Source organism: Simochromis diagramma, unplaced genomic scaffold (genome assembly GCF_900408965.1).
Source record: "Simochromis diagramma unplaced genomic scaffold, fSimDia1.1 OVJJ01000663.1, whole genome shotgun sequence".
In the NCBI taxonomy this organism is placed as follows: Eukaryota; Metazoa; Chordata; class Actinopteri; order Cichliformes; family Cichlidae; genus Simochromis; species Simochromis diagramma.
In genome coordinates this window covers 1,100,254-1,118,941 of record NW_024387049.1, presented here as the reverse complement: position 1 = coordinate 1,118,941, position 18,688 = coordinate 1,100,254, and the positions used below count along the sequence as shown (strand labels likewise).

The following is an 18,688-nucleotide window of genomic DNA, read 5'->3' as shown; positions in this document are numbered from 1 at the left end:
TTTTGAAGCAATTTTGCTTGTTTTATCATATAGCTATATAGAAACCACCTTCAGCAAACACATACTGCAACAAAAATGTACTACATGCACAGGATGGTTCACTTGTGCATATACCAGTTCTGGACTATTTAAGAGAGCATTCTCAGACTATACAATACTTTTGTTTATTTGGCTCCGTGGCATCGTGCTGATACTTTCAGTGTTAGTGGCAGACAGAAGCAGCTTTTACATTTTTAAAACATGTCCTTTGGCTGTAATCCTTATTAAGCTGCATAGCATAACCATGACATTTAATACTCAGTAATAAACAGCTTTAAAATACCTACAGAGAGGCCAGTTTAAAAAGAATATTGACATGTTTTTGAACAAGAATCAATACAGCTCTGGGTCTTGGTGTAAAGCAGCAGAGATTATTTGGGTTTTCAACACATTTTCAGTTGCAACCATCTATCTTAGTCCACAAGTAGCTGTGAAAGGACACTTGATATCTGCAGTGTTTAGCGGAAAAGGGAAAGAATAAATGGTTTATGAACCATTGACCTCTCACAGACTGGCCTCTACACTGTGACTCAGATCTACAGTCTCTCTATAAAGCCTTTTTCACATCTCATAGAATGAAGGGAAGACCACAGGGAAAAACTACACACTTCAAATATGGACTATAGAGTCAGAAAAAGAGGGAAAAGGGAAAAACTTTCTCTTTTAAAATACATTTTATTATGTAGAAACCAAAGACAAAATGTACATTATTAACATCATAATGGTAATCACAGACTGGCGTTAATGAAGCTTGAGTTCTTTCAGAGAGTCGACTTCACACATTAGAAATGCTAATATCTTGTTCTAGTGTTGCAGTCAGCAGGTATAAAACAACACAACATGTTAACATCAAGAAAAACAATGCTATGATACAATCATAAAAAAGACTAGATTTCTGCATTCAGAATGAACCTCTATAAACAAATCCACCTACCCACACCCACTCGCACATATGGGTAATGTTAATGTAGTTTCAGTAAGAGGATTGCTTTAGGCCTAATTCTAATGGGATGTGTAGCAGGATTCACAAAACAACTGTACTTCACTCTGAGAATTAACTTTGTAATATACTACACAAAACATAGACGAAACACGAAAAGTAAAACGTAACGAACGAAATTGGAATAAAGCAGACACTGTGTGCTGCATCGTTTCAGCCTCTTTTTAGTGTAACTAAACATTTCTGACGAGGTTAGCCACCTAGAGTTATCCTTAAAGGGTTGATTTTGAGACAGAAAGCTGTGGTTCATGTGTTATTTCCCCTTCAATCGTCAGTCTTCTTAACCCATCACGAGTGTCATACAATCAATCAAGAAGCTCTCTCAGAGGCCACTTGTGAACCAGGCTCCCCCAGAAATTACTGACTGACAATCTCCCCTCTTTAAAAGGCCAGATAATAATCTGATGCTTCAAATCACTGCACCAAGGTGATTTCCATTATTGTCTTTAATTAAAAGTCCATCAACATATTGTTTCATGCCAGAGCATAATAATGACTCCTTAACAATGGATCTCATAGGCAACCTGTGATCCGAACAGGAGACTCTGACTGAGGAAGAGCTCTTCTGGGTCTGTTGTTAGGGGCCCCTCTCCCCCATCCGCTGGGTTTCTGCGTAGTCCCAATCCCCCCGATCGTGTCAGAGTCTGAACCATTTCGTGATGGAGGAGAGCCTCCTTCATGCCCTTCTGTTGGACAAACCCGCTCATCATGGGACATGCAGACGAAGTGGAACCCAGGACCGGCTTGGCTCGGTTGAGTACGTACATCTCGTGGCCATGGTCATCGCGGTACTCCTCCAGCTGCGCAAAGGTGGTGGGTCCATCAGAGTAGTCGTTCACATAGAGGATGCTCTCTTCCTTGCTCGTGCAATAGGAGCCAGTGTCATCTTTCTGATACTGCTGGTGACGAGTGTAGATCATAATCAAGAGGAGAACAGCAGTGAGTGCCAGCAAGGAGATGCCAACAGCAATAGCAGTCTGTGTGGCAGGGCCCAGGGCATTAAAGTCCATGCTGTCTTGCTCATACAGAGGCTCCTGGCTAACATCCACAACCTCAGGCTGGTAAAAGGAGTTGGACGAAGATGAAACATAGGAGTGAGTGTTCAAACGAGGCCAAAACTGAGATGAATAGGAGGAAGAAGACATGTTGACTGCTAGGTGGAAAGTAACCCTAGCCACACCACCAGGGTTCCAGGCCTCGCATTCGTAGCGCCCAGCATGTGCTACGGTGACATTGCTGAGAAACAGCATGCCGCTGCCCATGTCTGGATCAAAGCTGTCCCTCTCGCCACCTTCCTCAGTTCCACGTACAGGCCCGTGGATTGCTCCAACACCTCCCACCTTGATCCCTCCACTGCTTGGTAAGGCTGTCACCGCTCCACCAGCCCCAGGCCTAAACAGCTCCCCATTGGGTCCCAGCTCTTGAACCAGGCCTCGAGGTGACAACTGGGGTTTACCATGGGAGGCTTTTTTCCAAGTCACTTGAGGCTGAGGGTATCCCGAGGCCTGGCAGGAGACTCGAAGACTCTCTCCTAGGCGAACGGTCAGGTGGCTTGGCTCGAGCTGCACTACTGGAGGGATGCAGACCAGACTGTTTGGAGGTACCTCCACCAGGCTGAGGTGGGAGAGGCGAGGAGGTTCGGAGCACATTAGCCGACGCTGCTCTGCAGAACTCAAGAGACGCTGTCCGTCTTCACTTATCCAGGTTCTCAGCCAGCCAAGAGCGCAATCACAGCGCCATGGGTTCTCTATAGGGGAATGAAAGAAAGCAGTTAAGGAAACAGACATAAACGGAACGCAGTTTTCAAGGTCAAAATTAACCTAGCATAAATCTGATAGCATGGTGGAAAGTAACCCTGGCCACCTGCATGATCTACTGAAGTGGATTTGTTAAATATATTTTTTTGTTCATGTAATATCAACTTTCTAATTCCATTCAATTAATCTATCCATCAATTCTCTTCCGCTTATCCAATCAGGGTCAAGGGGGGCTGGAACCTATCCCAGCTGCTGTAGAGTGAGAGGCGGGGTACACCCTAGACGGGTTGCCAGCCTGTCGCAGGGCTACCACAGAGAGACAGATAACCATTTGCACTCAAATTTACACCTGTGGGCAATTTAGTTTTACCAAGATTTCAAACCCAGGACATAAGAAACTTCCAGCAGAACCAGGCTCTGCCGTGACCAGTTGAGGATAATAGTAGTGAGACAGGACAAAAAACATATTGTGGTGCTGTGGAGTTCTTTTGAGCCCACCGCAAGACCATGGGCCTTAGTAATCAAGACTAAATCATTGTTCATATTTATAGTCACAGAGACATCATAGAGCTGTTTAAATAATAACAAAAACAGACTGTGTACATTTTTTACACTCTTTGGGACATATAGACAGTGACAAAAATGTCAAACTTGGAGAGAAGTTCACTCTTTGAATCCATTAATGCCTCTGTCATTAAATGTAACGAGTGTGAAGTTGGGATTGTTGCTTTCTTGGAAGTTACAGTAAGGGTCAGTCCAACTTTAGAAAAGTGTGGGAGGAGGGATTACCAGATTTTATCTGAGTAAACAGGCTCCTCCACATGAGGTCCCATTAATTAGCTGTTTTGTTAATTTAGTTGGCTTTTTCCACTGGTTTTAATTCTCGGAAGTCTGCCTGCTGTGACCCGCTGTTATAATTTCATTGGTAGAGTGTGAATTTCAGTGGTTGGAAATACATTATTGCAGGGGTGTGAGTTATTCAGAAGTGTGGAAAGAGAGGAGTTTTTCAAGGCACCTTGAATTAAAATCAGTGTTGGATGATTCTATCATATTATAGTAACACTTAATATAATCTAGGAATTCTACCTACCTGTAACACGGAGCACCTGCAGACTGACAAGCGGTTTGAGTGATGAAGCTCCCAGGGTGCGGAGGTGATTCCTGCTGAGGTCCAGCAAGGCCAGAGACGACAATCCAGACAAGGCTTGCTCAGCTAGCAGCTCAATGCTGTTTTCTTGCAAGTGGAGTTCCTGCAGACGCTGCAGACAGCAAAAATGACACAAAGCAGGGGAAGCAGAGGTAAGTATAAAATGTGCAAGTTCATAAGGGATAGAATTATCCAGTATAGTGACAGGAGGGTGTCTCAGCTCCACCTGAGTCAGTCTGTACTGTATTACCACATGCTAGGGATTAAGGAGACATCAGTCACGAATAAGACTTAGGCTACGTTCACACTGAAGGTCTTAATGCTCAATTCTGATTTTTTGATCAAATCCAATTTTTTTGTCTGCTTGTTCACACTACAAATAAAATGTGACAGCAAACGTGCTCTAGTGTTAACCCTCAAAGCGGCCCGCATGCGCAAAAGAAGACGTCACACACAACTCGCTCTGTTTAGACCCAGACCAAACAGTATTGTTTGACTGATGGCCCTTAATATAAAGACTTGTTTCGGACTTTACGTTTCCCAATTTTGCTTTAAGTTATAAAGTTATTTTGTTATTTACATATGGCCCAATAATTATCCTTATTGCTGTTTTTTGAGGAGCGGTGCTTCAAAGGATAGCTGCAGATTTCTGTCAGAATCTGCAGATTATACAGTACAAATAAAATGTTCACGTTTCTCCAACGTTGTCTTCCCAACAGTTTCACTGGATGGCCAGGAAGCGTTCGCGATGTCTTCTTGGGCGCTTCTCCGGCGCTGATAATTGGCGTCTGGATTTAATGCAACATGACCATTCAAACAGCAGTCGCTTTCTAAAACATCAGATATGTATCGGATTCAGTACCACATATGAAAGTGACCCAGGTCGGATTTGAAAATATCGGATTTGTGCCGTTCACACTGTCATACCATGATCGGATATGGGTCACATAGGGTCAAAAAAGTCAGATTTGATGCGCTTTCGCCTGCAGTGTGAACGTAGCTTTAGATTTGAAGACATCATTCTGTAAAAACATTCTATATTTGTTTCCTAGAACACCTATTTCAAAGTTTGCATTAATTATTCCCAACTAATACATTCGGGCTGACACAACCTAACCTGAAGTCCTCTGAAGGTGTGGTCCTGGACTCGAGTGATCTGGTTGCCGGCGAGATACAGGATCCTTAGGTGCTCCAGACCTCGAAACATATCAGAGGTAACCAGGTGGATGAGGTTACCATTAAGGGCCAGCTCCAGCAGCTGCCCCTGCCCGAGAAAAGCCCCGGGCTCCAGGGCTGAGATGCTGTTGTTCTGCAGGTATAGATAATGGAGGCTGCCAAGGCGAGTCAGGTCCTGAAGACGGATCTGCACTATCGCGTTGTCCTGGAGGAAAATGGTCTTTATGGACGACAGGGTAAATGAAATTAGCAGAGTGATCACACATTGATTACATTAGGGAAACAGAAGATAGGATGTGAGGTTTCATCTGAGGTTTGTTTTGTACAAGAAAATGAGTGTGGCTTATAGCTGTGCTGCACTCAGCGGGTAGAAATTAACCACACAATGGATTAAACCAGAAACAGACCCACCTTGAAACACTGTCTCACTGGGCTGTGCATGTTAAATGTAGTCATGTGTGGTGTTCCATGTACCGCAGAATGAACTAGTTCACAGTTATGATAATCTTACTAATTCTAATGATGTCTGTATGCTCTAAACCTATCATCGGTAATCATTGTTCATCTGATCTTTCTCAAATCTGACATATGTGTTGCTGAGAATCCAAATAACATCCAAAGTATGTAAGCTTCAGATAGGTTTGGCTGAGTGGTTCTCATATCAGCTCACTTGTCTGCGATCCTACTCTCCCAATAGGATACATCACTAATTTCAAGTCATAATGAATACAACATCATTTTAATTGAGTAAAATGTGTTGACTTAACAAACCGGAACTTTGACCCTGAGAGATCTGCACTCCACTGTGAGGCTGGAACAGCGACAGCCGGAGGGACAGCCCAGAGACGGCTGAGGGTATGCTTTACTATGTTACTGAAAAGTTTCAAGCCTCTGTTTCTGAACCAGATCTGCCCCTTTGCCCTTCACGTTCAGTTTCAAAACACCGGGTGAAGACATAGACATTCAAAATCAGGCTTCATATTGAGCCTCCACAATGAGTGATGTCACAGTGGCTAGGTCCATCTTTTATTTACATCTTTTAGCTGCAGCCAACAATCTGCCTGTTCTGCAGAGCCCCATTTTGAGCCGGCACAGTCACACCCACGCACATTCTGCTAGTGCAACCTTCTTGTTGTCAGTATATGATTACCTGCATGTGATGTGTTTAGGGGCCATCTGTAAATTGAGAAGGACATGGGTTATATTCTGCCTGAATGAGCACTGTGGTAGTAATGGTAGTTTGTTGCGTTTCACGTGTCTTAGTCAGAAATCACAGGTCTTTTAAGTCAGCATATCCCCAAAAAAGAACATTAGACTGAGTTTTTTTACGAGACGTGCTTTCTGCGTTGGATCTGGCATGCACAATTTTGCAGCTTGATTCACACATTCATCTGTGACGCTTTCTTGGAAGAAAACACGGGGGCCACGAGGTAAAGTGTGATGGACGAGATAGACCTGCTGATTGAGGTTAATGGAACAATTTATGCAGGGCATGCTTTACATTAATATTCATGAGCTGCAGTGATGTTGGGGGGGTTTGAACCCAAGAGGAAAAAAAACCACGGCATAATGTTAAACATCTTCGCAACAGATGATCAGAGCGCGTGCGAGAGTCGCGCTCTGAGCAAGAATGAATAATTACACAGCCAACGGCGCAGCCCTTCCCTCAGGCTTACATCAAAGAGGGTCACGGAGAATTGATTAACCACAATCATTTCAGGGTAATAAGAATGGATCAGAGAGGAAGTCAACTGAAAACCTCTGGTGTGCATGTGTGTGTGTTTGGATGGGGCGGGGGCGGGGGCAACTAGTGCCCTAACATACAGTCCAACTGACCTCGGTGACAGACGGGATGCCCTGTGGGATTTCTTTGACCCCGAGAGATCCGCACTCCACTGTGAGGCTGTAGCAGCGACAGCCGGAGGGACAGCCCAGGGACGGCTGAGGGATGAGGACTAGGATGATCAGGATTAGTCTGGAGAACCACAAGAGGCCCATGACGGCTTTACAGTAGGTCTTCAGAGGTAGAACCTGAAAAGAGAAGATGGGAAAAAAGGGGAAAACATTTCTCTCTTCTTGGTTAATGCACTTTATTCTCAAAGCGGAGACTGACAGCAGCTCCAGATGTGCTGTTAAAGCATATAACTGTGAAATGGCAAGGGAGGATTGACAAGAAAGCAAGCAAAAACAAGCGTATCTCTTCATCCCCAGCTATTATCCATTCAACTGTGTCTATTCTGCGGGACTGCAGCAGCTTCTATTATAGGCTTCAATTAATTAAAGATGTGATAAAAGATGTTCAGGTTGCCTCAAGGACCTCTCTCTTGTCTGCTTAATGCATGCACAAACACACTCTCCCTCATTTTCGGTCTCTTTCTTTGTCTTCCAATCACGCACACACACAAATGTGTAGCAAAGAGTCACGGTCTCTGTTTTGAACTCTGTAATCTCAGAAAGCACATTTACCTCCTCAAAGCAACTCTCCAGTGGTAACCAGCTCTAATCATCTGATCAAAACCATCAGCGTTGGCTGCTCGCTGCACCTTACAGCAACGTCTTGCTTTGATATAAACCCATCGCAGAGCAACTCATCCATGCACTTCTTTTTTTCCACCCGTTTTCTTTTCTTTTTTCTTTCTTTTTTCTTTTTTTGCATCTATACGGTCCAGAAGGGATTTATTGTTCTGCTTGGTTGTTCACATCAAAACTCAATGCTGGCCGGCAGTGTTCGAAATAGTTAATCTGCAGCAGGTCACACGAGGATATCGGAGGGCTGGAGATATAATATGCACTGAAATGTCACACTGAGCCTGTCATTCTGTCCCCGTGACAGCAGGTTGATTTACCGTGCTTTACTGTGCCACCTGCCTCGTCCTGGAGCAGCTTCTTCCAGCAGAGAAGACGATGTCTCATTGATCCAATCTAAAATCTCACATTGTTAGAAAACATTCGCTCGTACCCCGGCCCCCGTTAAGCTTGTCTAACTTGTGAAAAATCCTAGTTTACTTAAAGAGTCTCCCGGACAAATAACTGATAGTATTTGCATCTTGCTCGGAACGATCTGAAGATCGTTTAGTTTATTAATCATCAGAATGCACACAGCTCTCATTAAAGCTAAATGATGAAAGGGTCCTGTGCCTGAAATAAACTGTGACTGATAAATATTTCATTTGCCGGGTGTTTGAACTCTTCTGTCGGTCCGATATCAAGCCTGTCCACGCCATATGCAGCGTTATAATCCAGACGAAATGCCTAAGCGTAAAAGTACTGGGATTGCTGTTTCAGTGGCTGAGAAGTAATTCTCAGTGCGGTCACGCTGCAGTATTAAGCAAATACGAAATAAAACTGGATTTTTAAAAAAATTTTTTTTTTTTAACATTGTGTGTTTCATTTAGAGCGCATTTGCAAGGGTAGCCAGCTTCATTAATACAATGTGACCTACATAAGCTTTTCAATCGTCTCCTCTCACCAAAAAAACACTTATTAACAAAAGCGTGCCATTTCCTCTCTGGAGCTCGCCAAACAAGCATGCAGAGAAATTAGGTATTTCTATTGTTGGGAAGAGAAAGCACAAAAATTGAATTCTGAATTAGGCCTTGGTCTGTCATTGAGCCTTTGTTACTTCTCACAGTGAGATGACTTCTAAATAGCTTTGACTTAACTTGAAAAGTGTCAGAAGGGGAACCGGAGAGGAAGACGCCTGCCCTCGGCTAAGAATACACTCAGAACAGGGTGCACAGTCAGATATTTGTTGTTAGAACATGAGCCCAACATCAATGCAAACGACGCACTGCCAGAATACAGCTCGTGCATTTCTCTCCTTGCTTCCAGGGCTGCTCAGTTTTTTAAAAACCGCACGCATACAGAGTCTGGATGGCCCACACACAAAGGGTACCCATGGAGTCATCAGGTTCTGCAAACTGAAAGGACTCAGTGACAAAAATAACACAACGGGCGGGGGCAGGCTTCTTTAAATAATGCTGCTGACACTTGTTTTGCAGTACAATGTATACTCCACTTTTTCTAGATTCAGCAGAGACTTGACTCTTATCTTTTGTTTTGCTGATGTGGGATTTTGGTGGTAAGAGGTCAATTTGTTCATTTCTGTCTCGGTAATCCCTCGCGGAACACGCGGTAATCTGCACAATCAGATGCTTGTTAGCTAAGCCTCTGTCTGTGCTGTCCACGTTTTTGTGGAGGGAGGCGCTTTGTTCGGCATTAAAAAAAAACGAGGTCAGCAATATATCTTTATTGACCACGTGGGAAAGTGTACATAAGATGATTAAGGCTTGTTGGTTTGTAGAGCGAGCCAAGAGTCAGGGAGAGAGCGGCCGCAGAGACCTGCCAGGGCAGATGTCAGTCAACAAATGCCAAAGGAAATCTAATAAACCTGGCATCACACAAAGCCCTGCTCAGCATTCACCAGCAGCTCCTAACGTCCGCCCACGCACATCTCTGCAAACATTATTTTGCACTGGACTTGTTTATTTGGGCATTTCTGAATTACAAATGTCTCTTTTGCTCTTGACACAGTGATCTGTTTCTGCAAACAAAATCATCATCCACTGATGAACAGTTACATTCTGGCTGACCAAACACTCACAGCGCCGACAGCTCGCTCTTGTTTTTGCCAAGAAGGGTAGGTGTTGATATGTCAGAGGTGCAGCAGACTAGCCAGAGTGCTGGAGGCGGGAATCAAAGTTCACATTCCCGTGTTGCCATCGGTGCAGGTCGGCCTCATCCGTTGTTATGGTAACTCTCGCAATCAGGGAAGTTTCTGCTTGCAGGGCCTGAAGGCCAGCCACAGTTCCTGTGAGCTGCTGTTAGGCAAACAACTCTGCAGAAATAGAAGCTGTCATTTCCAGGGGAAAATTGCTCACAGGCACTTGAGCTATGTGATGACCCAGAGCTAAATTGTAAATTCTCTCTCTCGCTCTCTTTTTTTGGTTCTGAATCTCTTTCTCTTTTTCCAGCTTCAACTTTTCCCTCCCTCTTTCTCTCCTTGTTCCCTTCACAGTTTCCTTGAAAAGCCGCCATCATTTTCCCTTTCCATAGTCTCTGACCTCTCTCTTTTCTCATCGCCCGTCCTTCAGCTCTGACTGACGGGTGCTAAATCATTTGTCTCCGAGCATCCTTTTGTCCACAAATAAACCGAGGACCAAGGCTCCGGCAGTGCACTGTGGCACTAACCCAAGAGTAACACACTGACTTTGAGAGATAGTCTTGTTGGTGCGCACCAAAATGCACAAACACACACAGGAGCGCTCATGAACATGCAAAGCACGCCTACAATACAACACTCATATACAAGCACCAGCCACCAACGTTCAGGGACACACACTCTTGACTGGCAGACGCACACACACATAGAGGAAGACGCTCATATGCTTATGCGCTCGCACATCTTGTCTACAACCAGCAGCAGCTATCATCATTCACAGACACAGACAAGTCAAATACTCACATATTTTTGTGTCAGCGGTAAAGGAAGCTCTGCTCAGTTAATAAGTCTGCATTGATTTCTTTATTTTTCCACTATTACTCTGTCCAGTTGGGCTCTGCAACCATTGATTTTCACCGTGAAAGCAGTGGGGAGGGGAGCTGGCATTTGTGAATGTCTGTGTTGAGGAGAAACAGAGTAAATGACTGCATGTTGCTTATTGCTGGGTTACTTGTGTGTGTGTGTGCCTGTCTGTGTGTGTCTAGCTCACTGTCAGGTTGCCTCGAGCCAAATCACCCTCTGAGCAGCAGCAGCACTCCGCCACCGCTCCCAGAGGAGCATTTACTCTAAAACCTTCACTCCCTCTCCGCGTACTAAGACAAACTCGATAAATCTTTGCTATTTAAGAGTTCACATGATAAACTGCTGTGACACGTCTGTCTGTGACATGGAGGCTGTTGTTGCTAATGTAAGCTGGCAAGCAGATAGACTCTGAAGGTATTGACATATTCTGCACGGAGCCTCGAATAAACCCACAAACTCTGATTTTGTTTTGAGGTTCATGCGACGCTTTATACAGGCTGCTGCTCTGGCTGAAACTGCAACCATGAGCGGAGCAATTTAGAAATATCAGCGTACGGTGTCTCCCGCAGGCTCAACAAGTCTGTGTGCTGGAATCCTTGCAAGTCAGTTTGATTTGCGACTGATAATTGAGAACTAAAAGCACAGCGGCGACTGCAGCGCTGCATAATCAATATTCCATTTTCCACATAAGATTTATTTTTATGCCTTCGTGGTCCGGGAAGGGTGGCTGAAACATCACGTCATAATTGCTCACAGCTCAGGAGAAGGTTTTCGACCCGTTTTAGCCTTGCGACTTGTTTTCTGTTGCTCCATGCCTTCTTTTTCTCCCCCAAATCTGGTTAGTATGATGAAATACAAGCAACACTGCAAAAGCAGTGTGTCAGAAAATGTCTGACATAAAAATAAGGCTGCTGCTATATCACATGTATATCTTATTATATATGAATAGGACAAACTAATGTGGCCAAAAATGTAACAAGTTTAAATTCATAGTTTTTTAAAATGCATTTTAAACCTTTTTTCTAGGATGTGCTTTTGCTTCTGTTTTGCTATTTTTGACAATTAAATTGTACTCAGACAACAGGTGTAGAGTGCGACCCTAACTGACAAAGTACACACAGCTAACAATTCAAAGGAAACCAGATAAAGTAATAAATCAGTCATTGTATTTGCACCACCATGAAGGTGCCGTACACAGTCCACTATATACTGTATACTGACCATGGATGGATATCCAGATGGATTTAATGCAAAGCAAAAGCATTTCATTTTCACTAACCAAGAACCTTTTATAAAAGAATACAGAGCATGAAACTGCTGTCCACTTACTAACAGACTACATGATTATAATAAGAGGCAAACACACATACATCAGTCTGGGAACCTCACTAACTAGCCTCTGGGAGGAGGAGCCAAATTTCCAGATCTTCTGCTTTAGCCACAGTATCAGTATATCCAGGTCTATGCTTGCTATTTGATGGATTGGTGATGGATTACCTGCTCAAACATGATTGGTTAAGTCAGACTCAGACCACAAATACAATGCAGACAGTTTCAGTTAGCAAAACTTTGGCCCATTGTCTTCAGTTTCTTCAGATTCATGTGGAGACACTTGCTTGTAGACGCTGCACAAACAGTGAACACCATGTTTAAATCTCTAACAAGCTCCAAAGTTACAGCACTTTGTAATAACCACCATTAGTATATGTGTGTGTAAGCAGATGGACGTTATCTGGACGGCCTTAATACTTGTTTTTAAAAAAACAGGTGGGCTGTCAGTGACAAAAATCACCACACTGTTAACCTGAACGCCATGTTTCGTGTTCTTTTTTCACTAACAGCTGAGCTTTGTTTTCACTTTGAGTTGACTAGCTTTTAGGTTAGGAGTCGGCACCTGCTTTGGTTTAAGCTACAATGATTAGACAAGTGCAGCAACTGTATCACAGCCGCCTTTATCATTTATGGCACAGATTCAACATTCCCCAGAGATTTTGGTCCACATTGATGTAATAGCATCACACAGTTGCTGCAGATTTGTCAGCTGCATATCCATTATGCAAATCCCCTCTTCCACCACATCTGGGGATTGTAGAGACCATCTGACCTCATTGTCATGTTCAAGAAACCATTCGGTATAAGATGATCTGAGCTTTATGACACGATGTGTTATCCTGCTGGGAACAGCCATCAGGAGATGGGTACACTGTGGTCAATACTCGGGTAGGTTACGGTGTTTAAATAATGTTCAAAGTGTGCCAAGAAAATATGCTCAACAGTATTACAGCAGCAGCAGCAGCCTGAATCATTAACATAAGGGAGGATCGATCCATGCTTTCACTTTGTTTATGCCCAGTTCTGACCCTACCATCTGGATGAGAAACAGACTCATCAGATCTAGCAACATTTTTCCAATCTTCTGTTGTTTACTTTCAGTGGCCCCATGCGAATAGTAGTCTCAGTTTCCTGTTGTCAGCTCACAGGAGTGGCACCTGGAGTGATCCTCTACTGCTCTAGCCCATCTGCTTCAAGTTGTGGCTTCAGAGATGCTTTTCTGCCACCTTAGTTGTTACAGGTGGTTATTTGAGTTGCTGATGCCTTCCTGTCCGCTCCAAGCAGTCTGGCCATTCTCCTCTGACCTCCGGTATCAACAAGGCATTTTGGTTCAGCGAATTGCCACTCGCTGGATATTTTCTCTTTGTTCGACCGTTCTGTGTAAACCCTAGAGATGGTTGTGCAGGAAAATCTCAGCAGTTTCTAAAGTACTCAGACCAGCCCCCGTGGCTTTCACAACACCACTATAATGGTCACTTAAATCACCCCTCTTCCCCACTCTAATGCTCGGCTTGAACTTCAGCAGATCATCTTGATCATGTCTGCATGCCTAAATGTGCTGAGCGGCCAAAACTGAGTGGGTACTTAGAGCAAGCTGTTTCTTGTATCCAGTCTTTATGATAAGCCAAACTAACTTTGGCTCTAACTTCATCTTTACAGCTGCGAGCATGGTGTCAGTCTTCCTGCCTGAAGAAATTATAGTTAAGTGCAAATTTTGAGAGAACAATAAACATAAATGAGCCAATTGTGTGTTTGTGTATGCGTGCCTCAATTACTCACTTAGTAAACACTGCTGGCAGCAGGCTGTGTCACCTTTTCGAACACAACGTCACACATACGCATGTGCTCTCTCACAACTTTTTTCCATTTTCACAGACATTTTCCTCCAGCCTCTCTCTGTCGCACACTGTCCATTCTAATTGTCAAGCTTGGTGGATGCGATCAGTCCCAGCCGTTTCTCTCACAGTAGCCGCATCTGACAGGCTGCCTAATTTGCCCCAGATTAAAATAAGCAGTTTGACTGATTGATTTATTTTAATATTTATATACATTTTGGTCCGTTTTCATCAGTCGGGCTTCAAACCTCTTGTTTTTCTGCTGTGCCCAGTACGACACTGACAAACACCACTCACGTTTGAAGGTTTAAGGATGGATGAGATCAGACAAGTTTGAAGGCAAATGCTGGGAAGACAGATCATCCTGTATGGCAAAGCAGAACAATCCCTTCCATTTTTATATTTCCCTGGATTTGACAGAAGCATTAACTTGAATGGATTTTCTTTTTCTATGCGACTGTTTTCTTTTAAGCGGCTGCATTTTTGCCCCCCCACCCCCTCCCCCGTTGTTCTGGATGGACGAATCTGAATTGTAAATATTGTTTATAGCAGTCGAGTTGAAAGTGCAGGTATTACTCAAGCAGCAGTGAAACTGTGTGTGAAAGCGTATGTGTCCAGAAATGAAATGAAATGCTCCGATAATGATTGCTTATCATCCGTATATATTGCACTTCTGTAATACTTGGGTGTGCAGTGGTTGTCTGCGGTAGGAGCCACTGAATCCTCATAAATGATGTTTCTTTGTTGCCATGGAAGTGACAGCATCTGCTGACTCCAAGTAATGGATGTCAGGCGTGTGTCAAATTGCACTCTGACACCTAGCCTATACTGTGGTTATCTGTACAGTCTGGCATACAGGCAGGAATTAATGAAACTTTAACAGAATCTGCTTCTTTTTTTTTCTCATGAATTTCTTATTTCAGCTGATCTTTGCCATCTGCCCGTATCAAGTCAGGCCAGAATTGAGGGTACTATACAATTACAGCCATGAGACATTTCAGTCATCATTGTCTGGCAGACAGTAGCCAATGAAAAATTAAACATCTCTGCAGCCGTAAGAAGTCAACTTGTCCGTACGGATATGTCCACGGAAGACAGATTCCCCACCCTCAGAGTTAAACAAACGAGGTCCTATCTAAGGGGGGGGGGGGGGGGGGGGGGGGGGGGGTTGCTGTTTGGCTCCACACCGCTTCATGTGCAGAATAGCAATTAAGCAGAGGCAAGCACATTACAACTCTTGACATTAGGGAAGAGAGACGTCTAAAATTCCAAATAAGAAAGCAGGGTGGTCTTCCTGTAGGGTTACACTACTGCATGCTAATCATATATCGCTCTTGGTCCCTCACTTTAAAATATCTCCAATAGCAGCAGCAGCTCGTCAGATAATCTGGATATGCTGCAGCTCTGTCTGCAGTGACATTAGTGTAAGTTGTCTGAAAGGTATTCTACAGTCTAAGAGAACTGTTTAAGCATCGTAGCGCTGACACATGAGGACACAAAGTACAAAGTTCCCAATCACTGCTGTGACCGGATTGCTAATTAATCACGCCTGGAGTTCTGTGTCAAGACAAACAGCAAGAACCTTTGACAGCTGGTCAAACAGTGATGACCCAGTTTATCCGGCAGACCCAGTGCAGTGAGATACAACCGCTCTGCAGCGGAACCCAGAATATGTGATGCTCATCATTCCTCAAGTTTTTTTCTTTTCTTTTCTCTTTGACAGGTGTTGATTCTGTTTCATGGCGGCTGCCTTTTGTGCTGCTGTTGAACTGTATAGGTCATTATTTATTTATGTGCACTCACTGGCCCATTTGTTAGGTACACCTGCAAAGTATAATGCTGTGCAATGCAATAACCCTGTTATAGTAGTCATGTATACAAAGGTGCGTTTTGAGTGATGCGTGTGTCAATACAGAATTGGACTTGCAGTATTTGTACTCGATATGTGTGTTATATGTGTTGTATACCGGGAGGTATTTACATTTTTTGTCCGTCTCATGTACAATCATTGTAACAAAAAAGACAAACAAACAAAAATCTGGCATCATGTAAGGAGAAGTGAGCAGATGCACCAGATTGATTTGAACTACACAAGCATACACAGCAATAACAAGTGATTTAGCATACACACCGTTAGACAGACTTTCCATGTGAGGACTTTACACTAGGCTGCTGAATTTGAAGTCTGTAGGGCGTGTTACTACCCCCCCCCCCCCCCCCCCCCCCCACACACACACACATAAAAAATAATAATACAAAGACCAGGTTAGATACTGTAGTATTAACACTATACAGAAACGAAAGGGTCTTATTTTTTCCACTTCAATTAACATATTCTAGGAACTGTTATATGTCACCTATAAGTTTAAGTAACACGTACTCACAGACAGGGGGGAAAACAACAACAACAACAACAAAATCCCCAAAAAGGAATAAAAATATTAAAAATGGTGTTCTCCCCAGCTTCAACTATGAGATGATAATAATAACATTTCCCAAAACAAGCCACCTCTTCTGTTTTACTCCCTTTCTGGTATCTGTGTGAGTGGGCTGCACAGTTTTCTGTTACTTCAACACAGAAAAGGAAAAAACAAACAAACAAACAAACAAAACCAACCAATCTGGATTTAAATCAAACGTCAAACGGGGTCGCTAACAACCGGCAGTGTGAGATACCTCAGTCTCACTATCCCAGGCTCGCTGTGCCCCCCCCGCCGCCAAAAAAAAAAAAAAAAGAGAAAGGAAAGGAAAGCGCATTTAAAACCTACCCTTTTCTTTGCGTGCACGGACTTGGTCTCGGCAGCAGCGGTCGGGCGACTTGAAAGAAAAACTATAATAAGAATTTTTAACAATAATAACAATAATTTAAAAAACAAAAAGAGGAATTCCACTTGAAATCACAGCAGGGGAAAGCGTCGGAACATTGTTTCCCTCCCTCTGCCCTGCTCGCTCCTGGCTGGGCAGCGCTGAGGAGTCCACACAGGCTGAGCTGCTCCGCTGTAATTGGACGCTGCGAGCCGGAGGAAACTGCTCGCGTCTGCCAGGGCTGGACTTCAGTGCTGATGATGCTCCATTAAGACTTAAGACTCTTGTCTCCCTCCTCTCATATTATTATGCGGCTTTGATTCGTATTCCCCCTTTCCCCCCTGACTTTATCGGTTGCTTTCTTCCAATAGTGACCCACTCTTCTAATTATCTCTGCTTGAACGGACTCCCTCCCCCTTCTCTCTCTCTCTCTCTCCTTCTCGCTCTGTGTGCATGAGTGAGAGAGCAATAGAGATGGAGATCCCTCACTCCTTTTACTCTCATTTATTCACTTTCATAACACACTAGGTGATCCTCTTGCCGCCGTCAACCTTTTGTTACAGTTATTTTTAAGTGACAGTTCCACAGCAGAAGGAAGGACGCTAAAGAAAAAGCGCCACGTTACTGTGAAACAACACATTAGCAGGGAGGGAAGCAGAGTGGTTTCAGCACCACGGACAGCGGCCTCGTCTTTTATTGTGAAAGGTTACGGGCGTGTAAAATGTGATCATCCATGGTCTACTGCTGAGAAAGAGACGCTCATCATATATTTCCGGCTGTGACGACGACAGGAATGAGATTCTGAGTTGAAAAAGTCCTATTTCGATCTGGCCAAGGGCAAGAGAATCCAAGCTGAACCGCCAGCCTCTCAATATCCTGAAAAACCACACTACTCAGTCATACTGCAGACACAGTTCATTACCGGCTGTGTGGCAGAGGATGATTTTGAGCACAGGTTACATTCTATTTTGCAGCATTTTGCAGTCTGCTGTCTTGTACTGTGGCACAATACAAACAACTTTAAAGCTACTGACAGGTAAATAATATAAATCAATTTGTTCTGCTCCTCTGACAGGTGACATCCACTCAACAGCAGCACTCGTTCCCAGCAGGAAAACGTCACTGCTACGCTGCTACTAATGGCAATTTTCACAAACAGTTATTGTATTAGAACACCAGTAACAGCCCAAGGCCTCCAACATTCCCAGATCCCAGTCTGATCAAGTTTGTATGCGACGTGCAAGAAGGAACCAGATCCATGGAGGTCCCACTCTAAAACCCACAGGACTCAGAAGGTCAGCTGCCAACGCCCTGGTGTCAGAGGTTCTCTGTTCATATCCTGGAATGGTGGGGACCTACAAAATATTAGACAGGTGATTTAAATACGGTCTGATTAGTGGACAGTTCTCATGGAATTTGGCATTCCTAAAGTTTTCTTCCCATTGCCTTTCCTTAGGAAAGGCTTATTTACAGCCACCCTGGATCGCCATGGAAACAACACTGGTCCATCCTTTGAGTTAGGTTCCATATTTATTCTTAAACAATCATAGGTCAGTGTTAGGTGACCTAAAAAAAATTCTTTGAAAACACGGACCAGACTAAAAAATTGGTGAAAACGCAACCAATGTCCAAAGAAAAAAAAATTGAAAGACATTCAGAAAGCCTACACAACTATTTCCTTAACCGTTTCACTCATAGTGGTCACTACAGTGGACATCTATTCAAAGGGTGTTTTCTTGTATTTGTGTCAGTGTTGATGGCATACTTGCACATAAACCACTACATTGGACTGATGTGACGCTTCATACCCTGCCACCCACTGGTCGTTTAATGTTACTATAGGTGTATAAAGTGTTTCACTGTAATTATTGTTATTTAACGCATGAATTATGACAGCCTCAATCAGGATTTTTTTCTTTATTCACCTTTTCATGCCTAAAGAATAAAAATACTTAAGAAAAAAAAAATCCTGATTGAGGTTGTCATAATTCATGCATGAAAGGGTTAAGACCACTTTTTAAAAATAACATGAAACTCTGGCTTCTTGGAAGGAAACTGTAATGAATTGAGGGG

The 18,688-nt window shown here is 43.6% G+C and overlaps 1 protein-coding gene across 2 annotated transcripts; it reads right to left on the bottom strand.

Moving 5' to 3' along the window:
- Positions 1 to 400: 400 nt before the first annotated feature.
- LOC120741864 (leucine-rich repeat-containing protein 24-like) lies at positions 401 to 17,020 on the bottom strand. 2 transcript variants are annotated; one of them, XM_040044955.1, is made up of 5 exons: positions 16,579 to 17,020; positions 6,956 to 7,150; positions 5,061 to 5,339; positions 3,887 to 4,055; positions 401 to 2,786 (listed from the first exon to the last, which is right to left on the bottom strand). In XM_040044955.1, exons 2-5 carry the CDS (start codon positions 7,115 to 7,117, stop codon positions 1,540 to 1,542), a joined length of 1,857 nt encoding a protein of 618 aa, XP_039900889.1. In that variant the 5' UTR covers positions 7,118 to 7,150; positions 16,579 to 17,020; the 3' UTR covers positions 401 to 1,539. The 2 variants fall into 2 exon arrangements, with proteins under 2 accessions (XP_039900889.1, XP_039900887.1); XM_040044953.1 differs by lacking the exon at positions 16,579 to 17,020 and having other exon boundaries at positions 6,956 to 16,189.
- Positions 17,021 to 18,688: the final 1,668 nt, after the last annotated feature.

What these genes read in the sequence shown, in the direction of transcription:
- LOC120741864 (XM_040044953.1), bottom strand. Translation starts at nt 7,324, where the DNA reads ATGAAGAGATACGCTTGTTTTTGCTTGCTTTCTTGTCAATCCTCCCTT. An exon ending in GCATCCCGTCTGTCACCGAG is followed by an intron (nt 5,340 to 6,955) that starts GTCAGTTGGACT and finishes TCGTCCATAAAG; the next exon opens with ACCATTTTCCTCCAGGACAA. An exon ending in ACACCTTCAGAGGACTTCAG is followed by an intron (nt 4,056 to 5,060) that starts GTTAGGTTGTGT and finishes TGCTGTCTGCAG; the next exon opens with CGTCTGCAGGAACTCCACTT.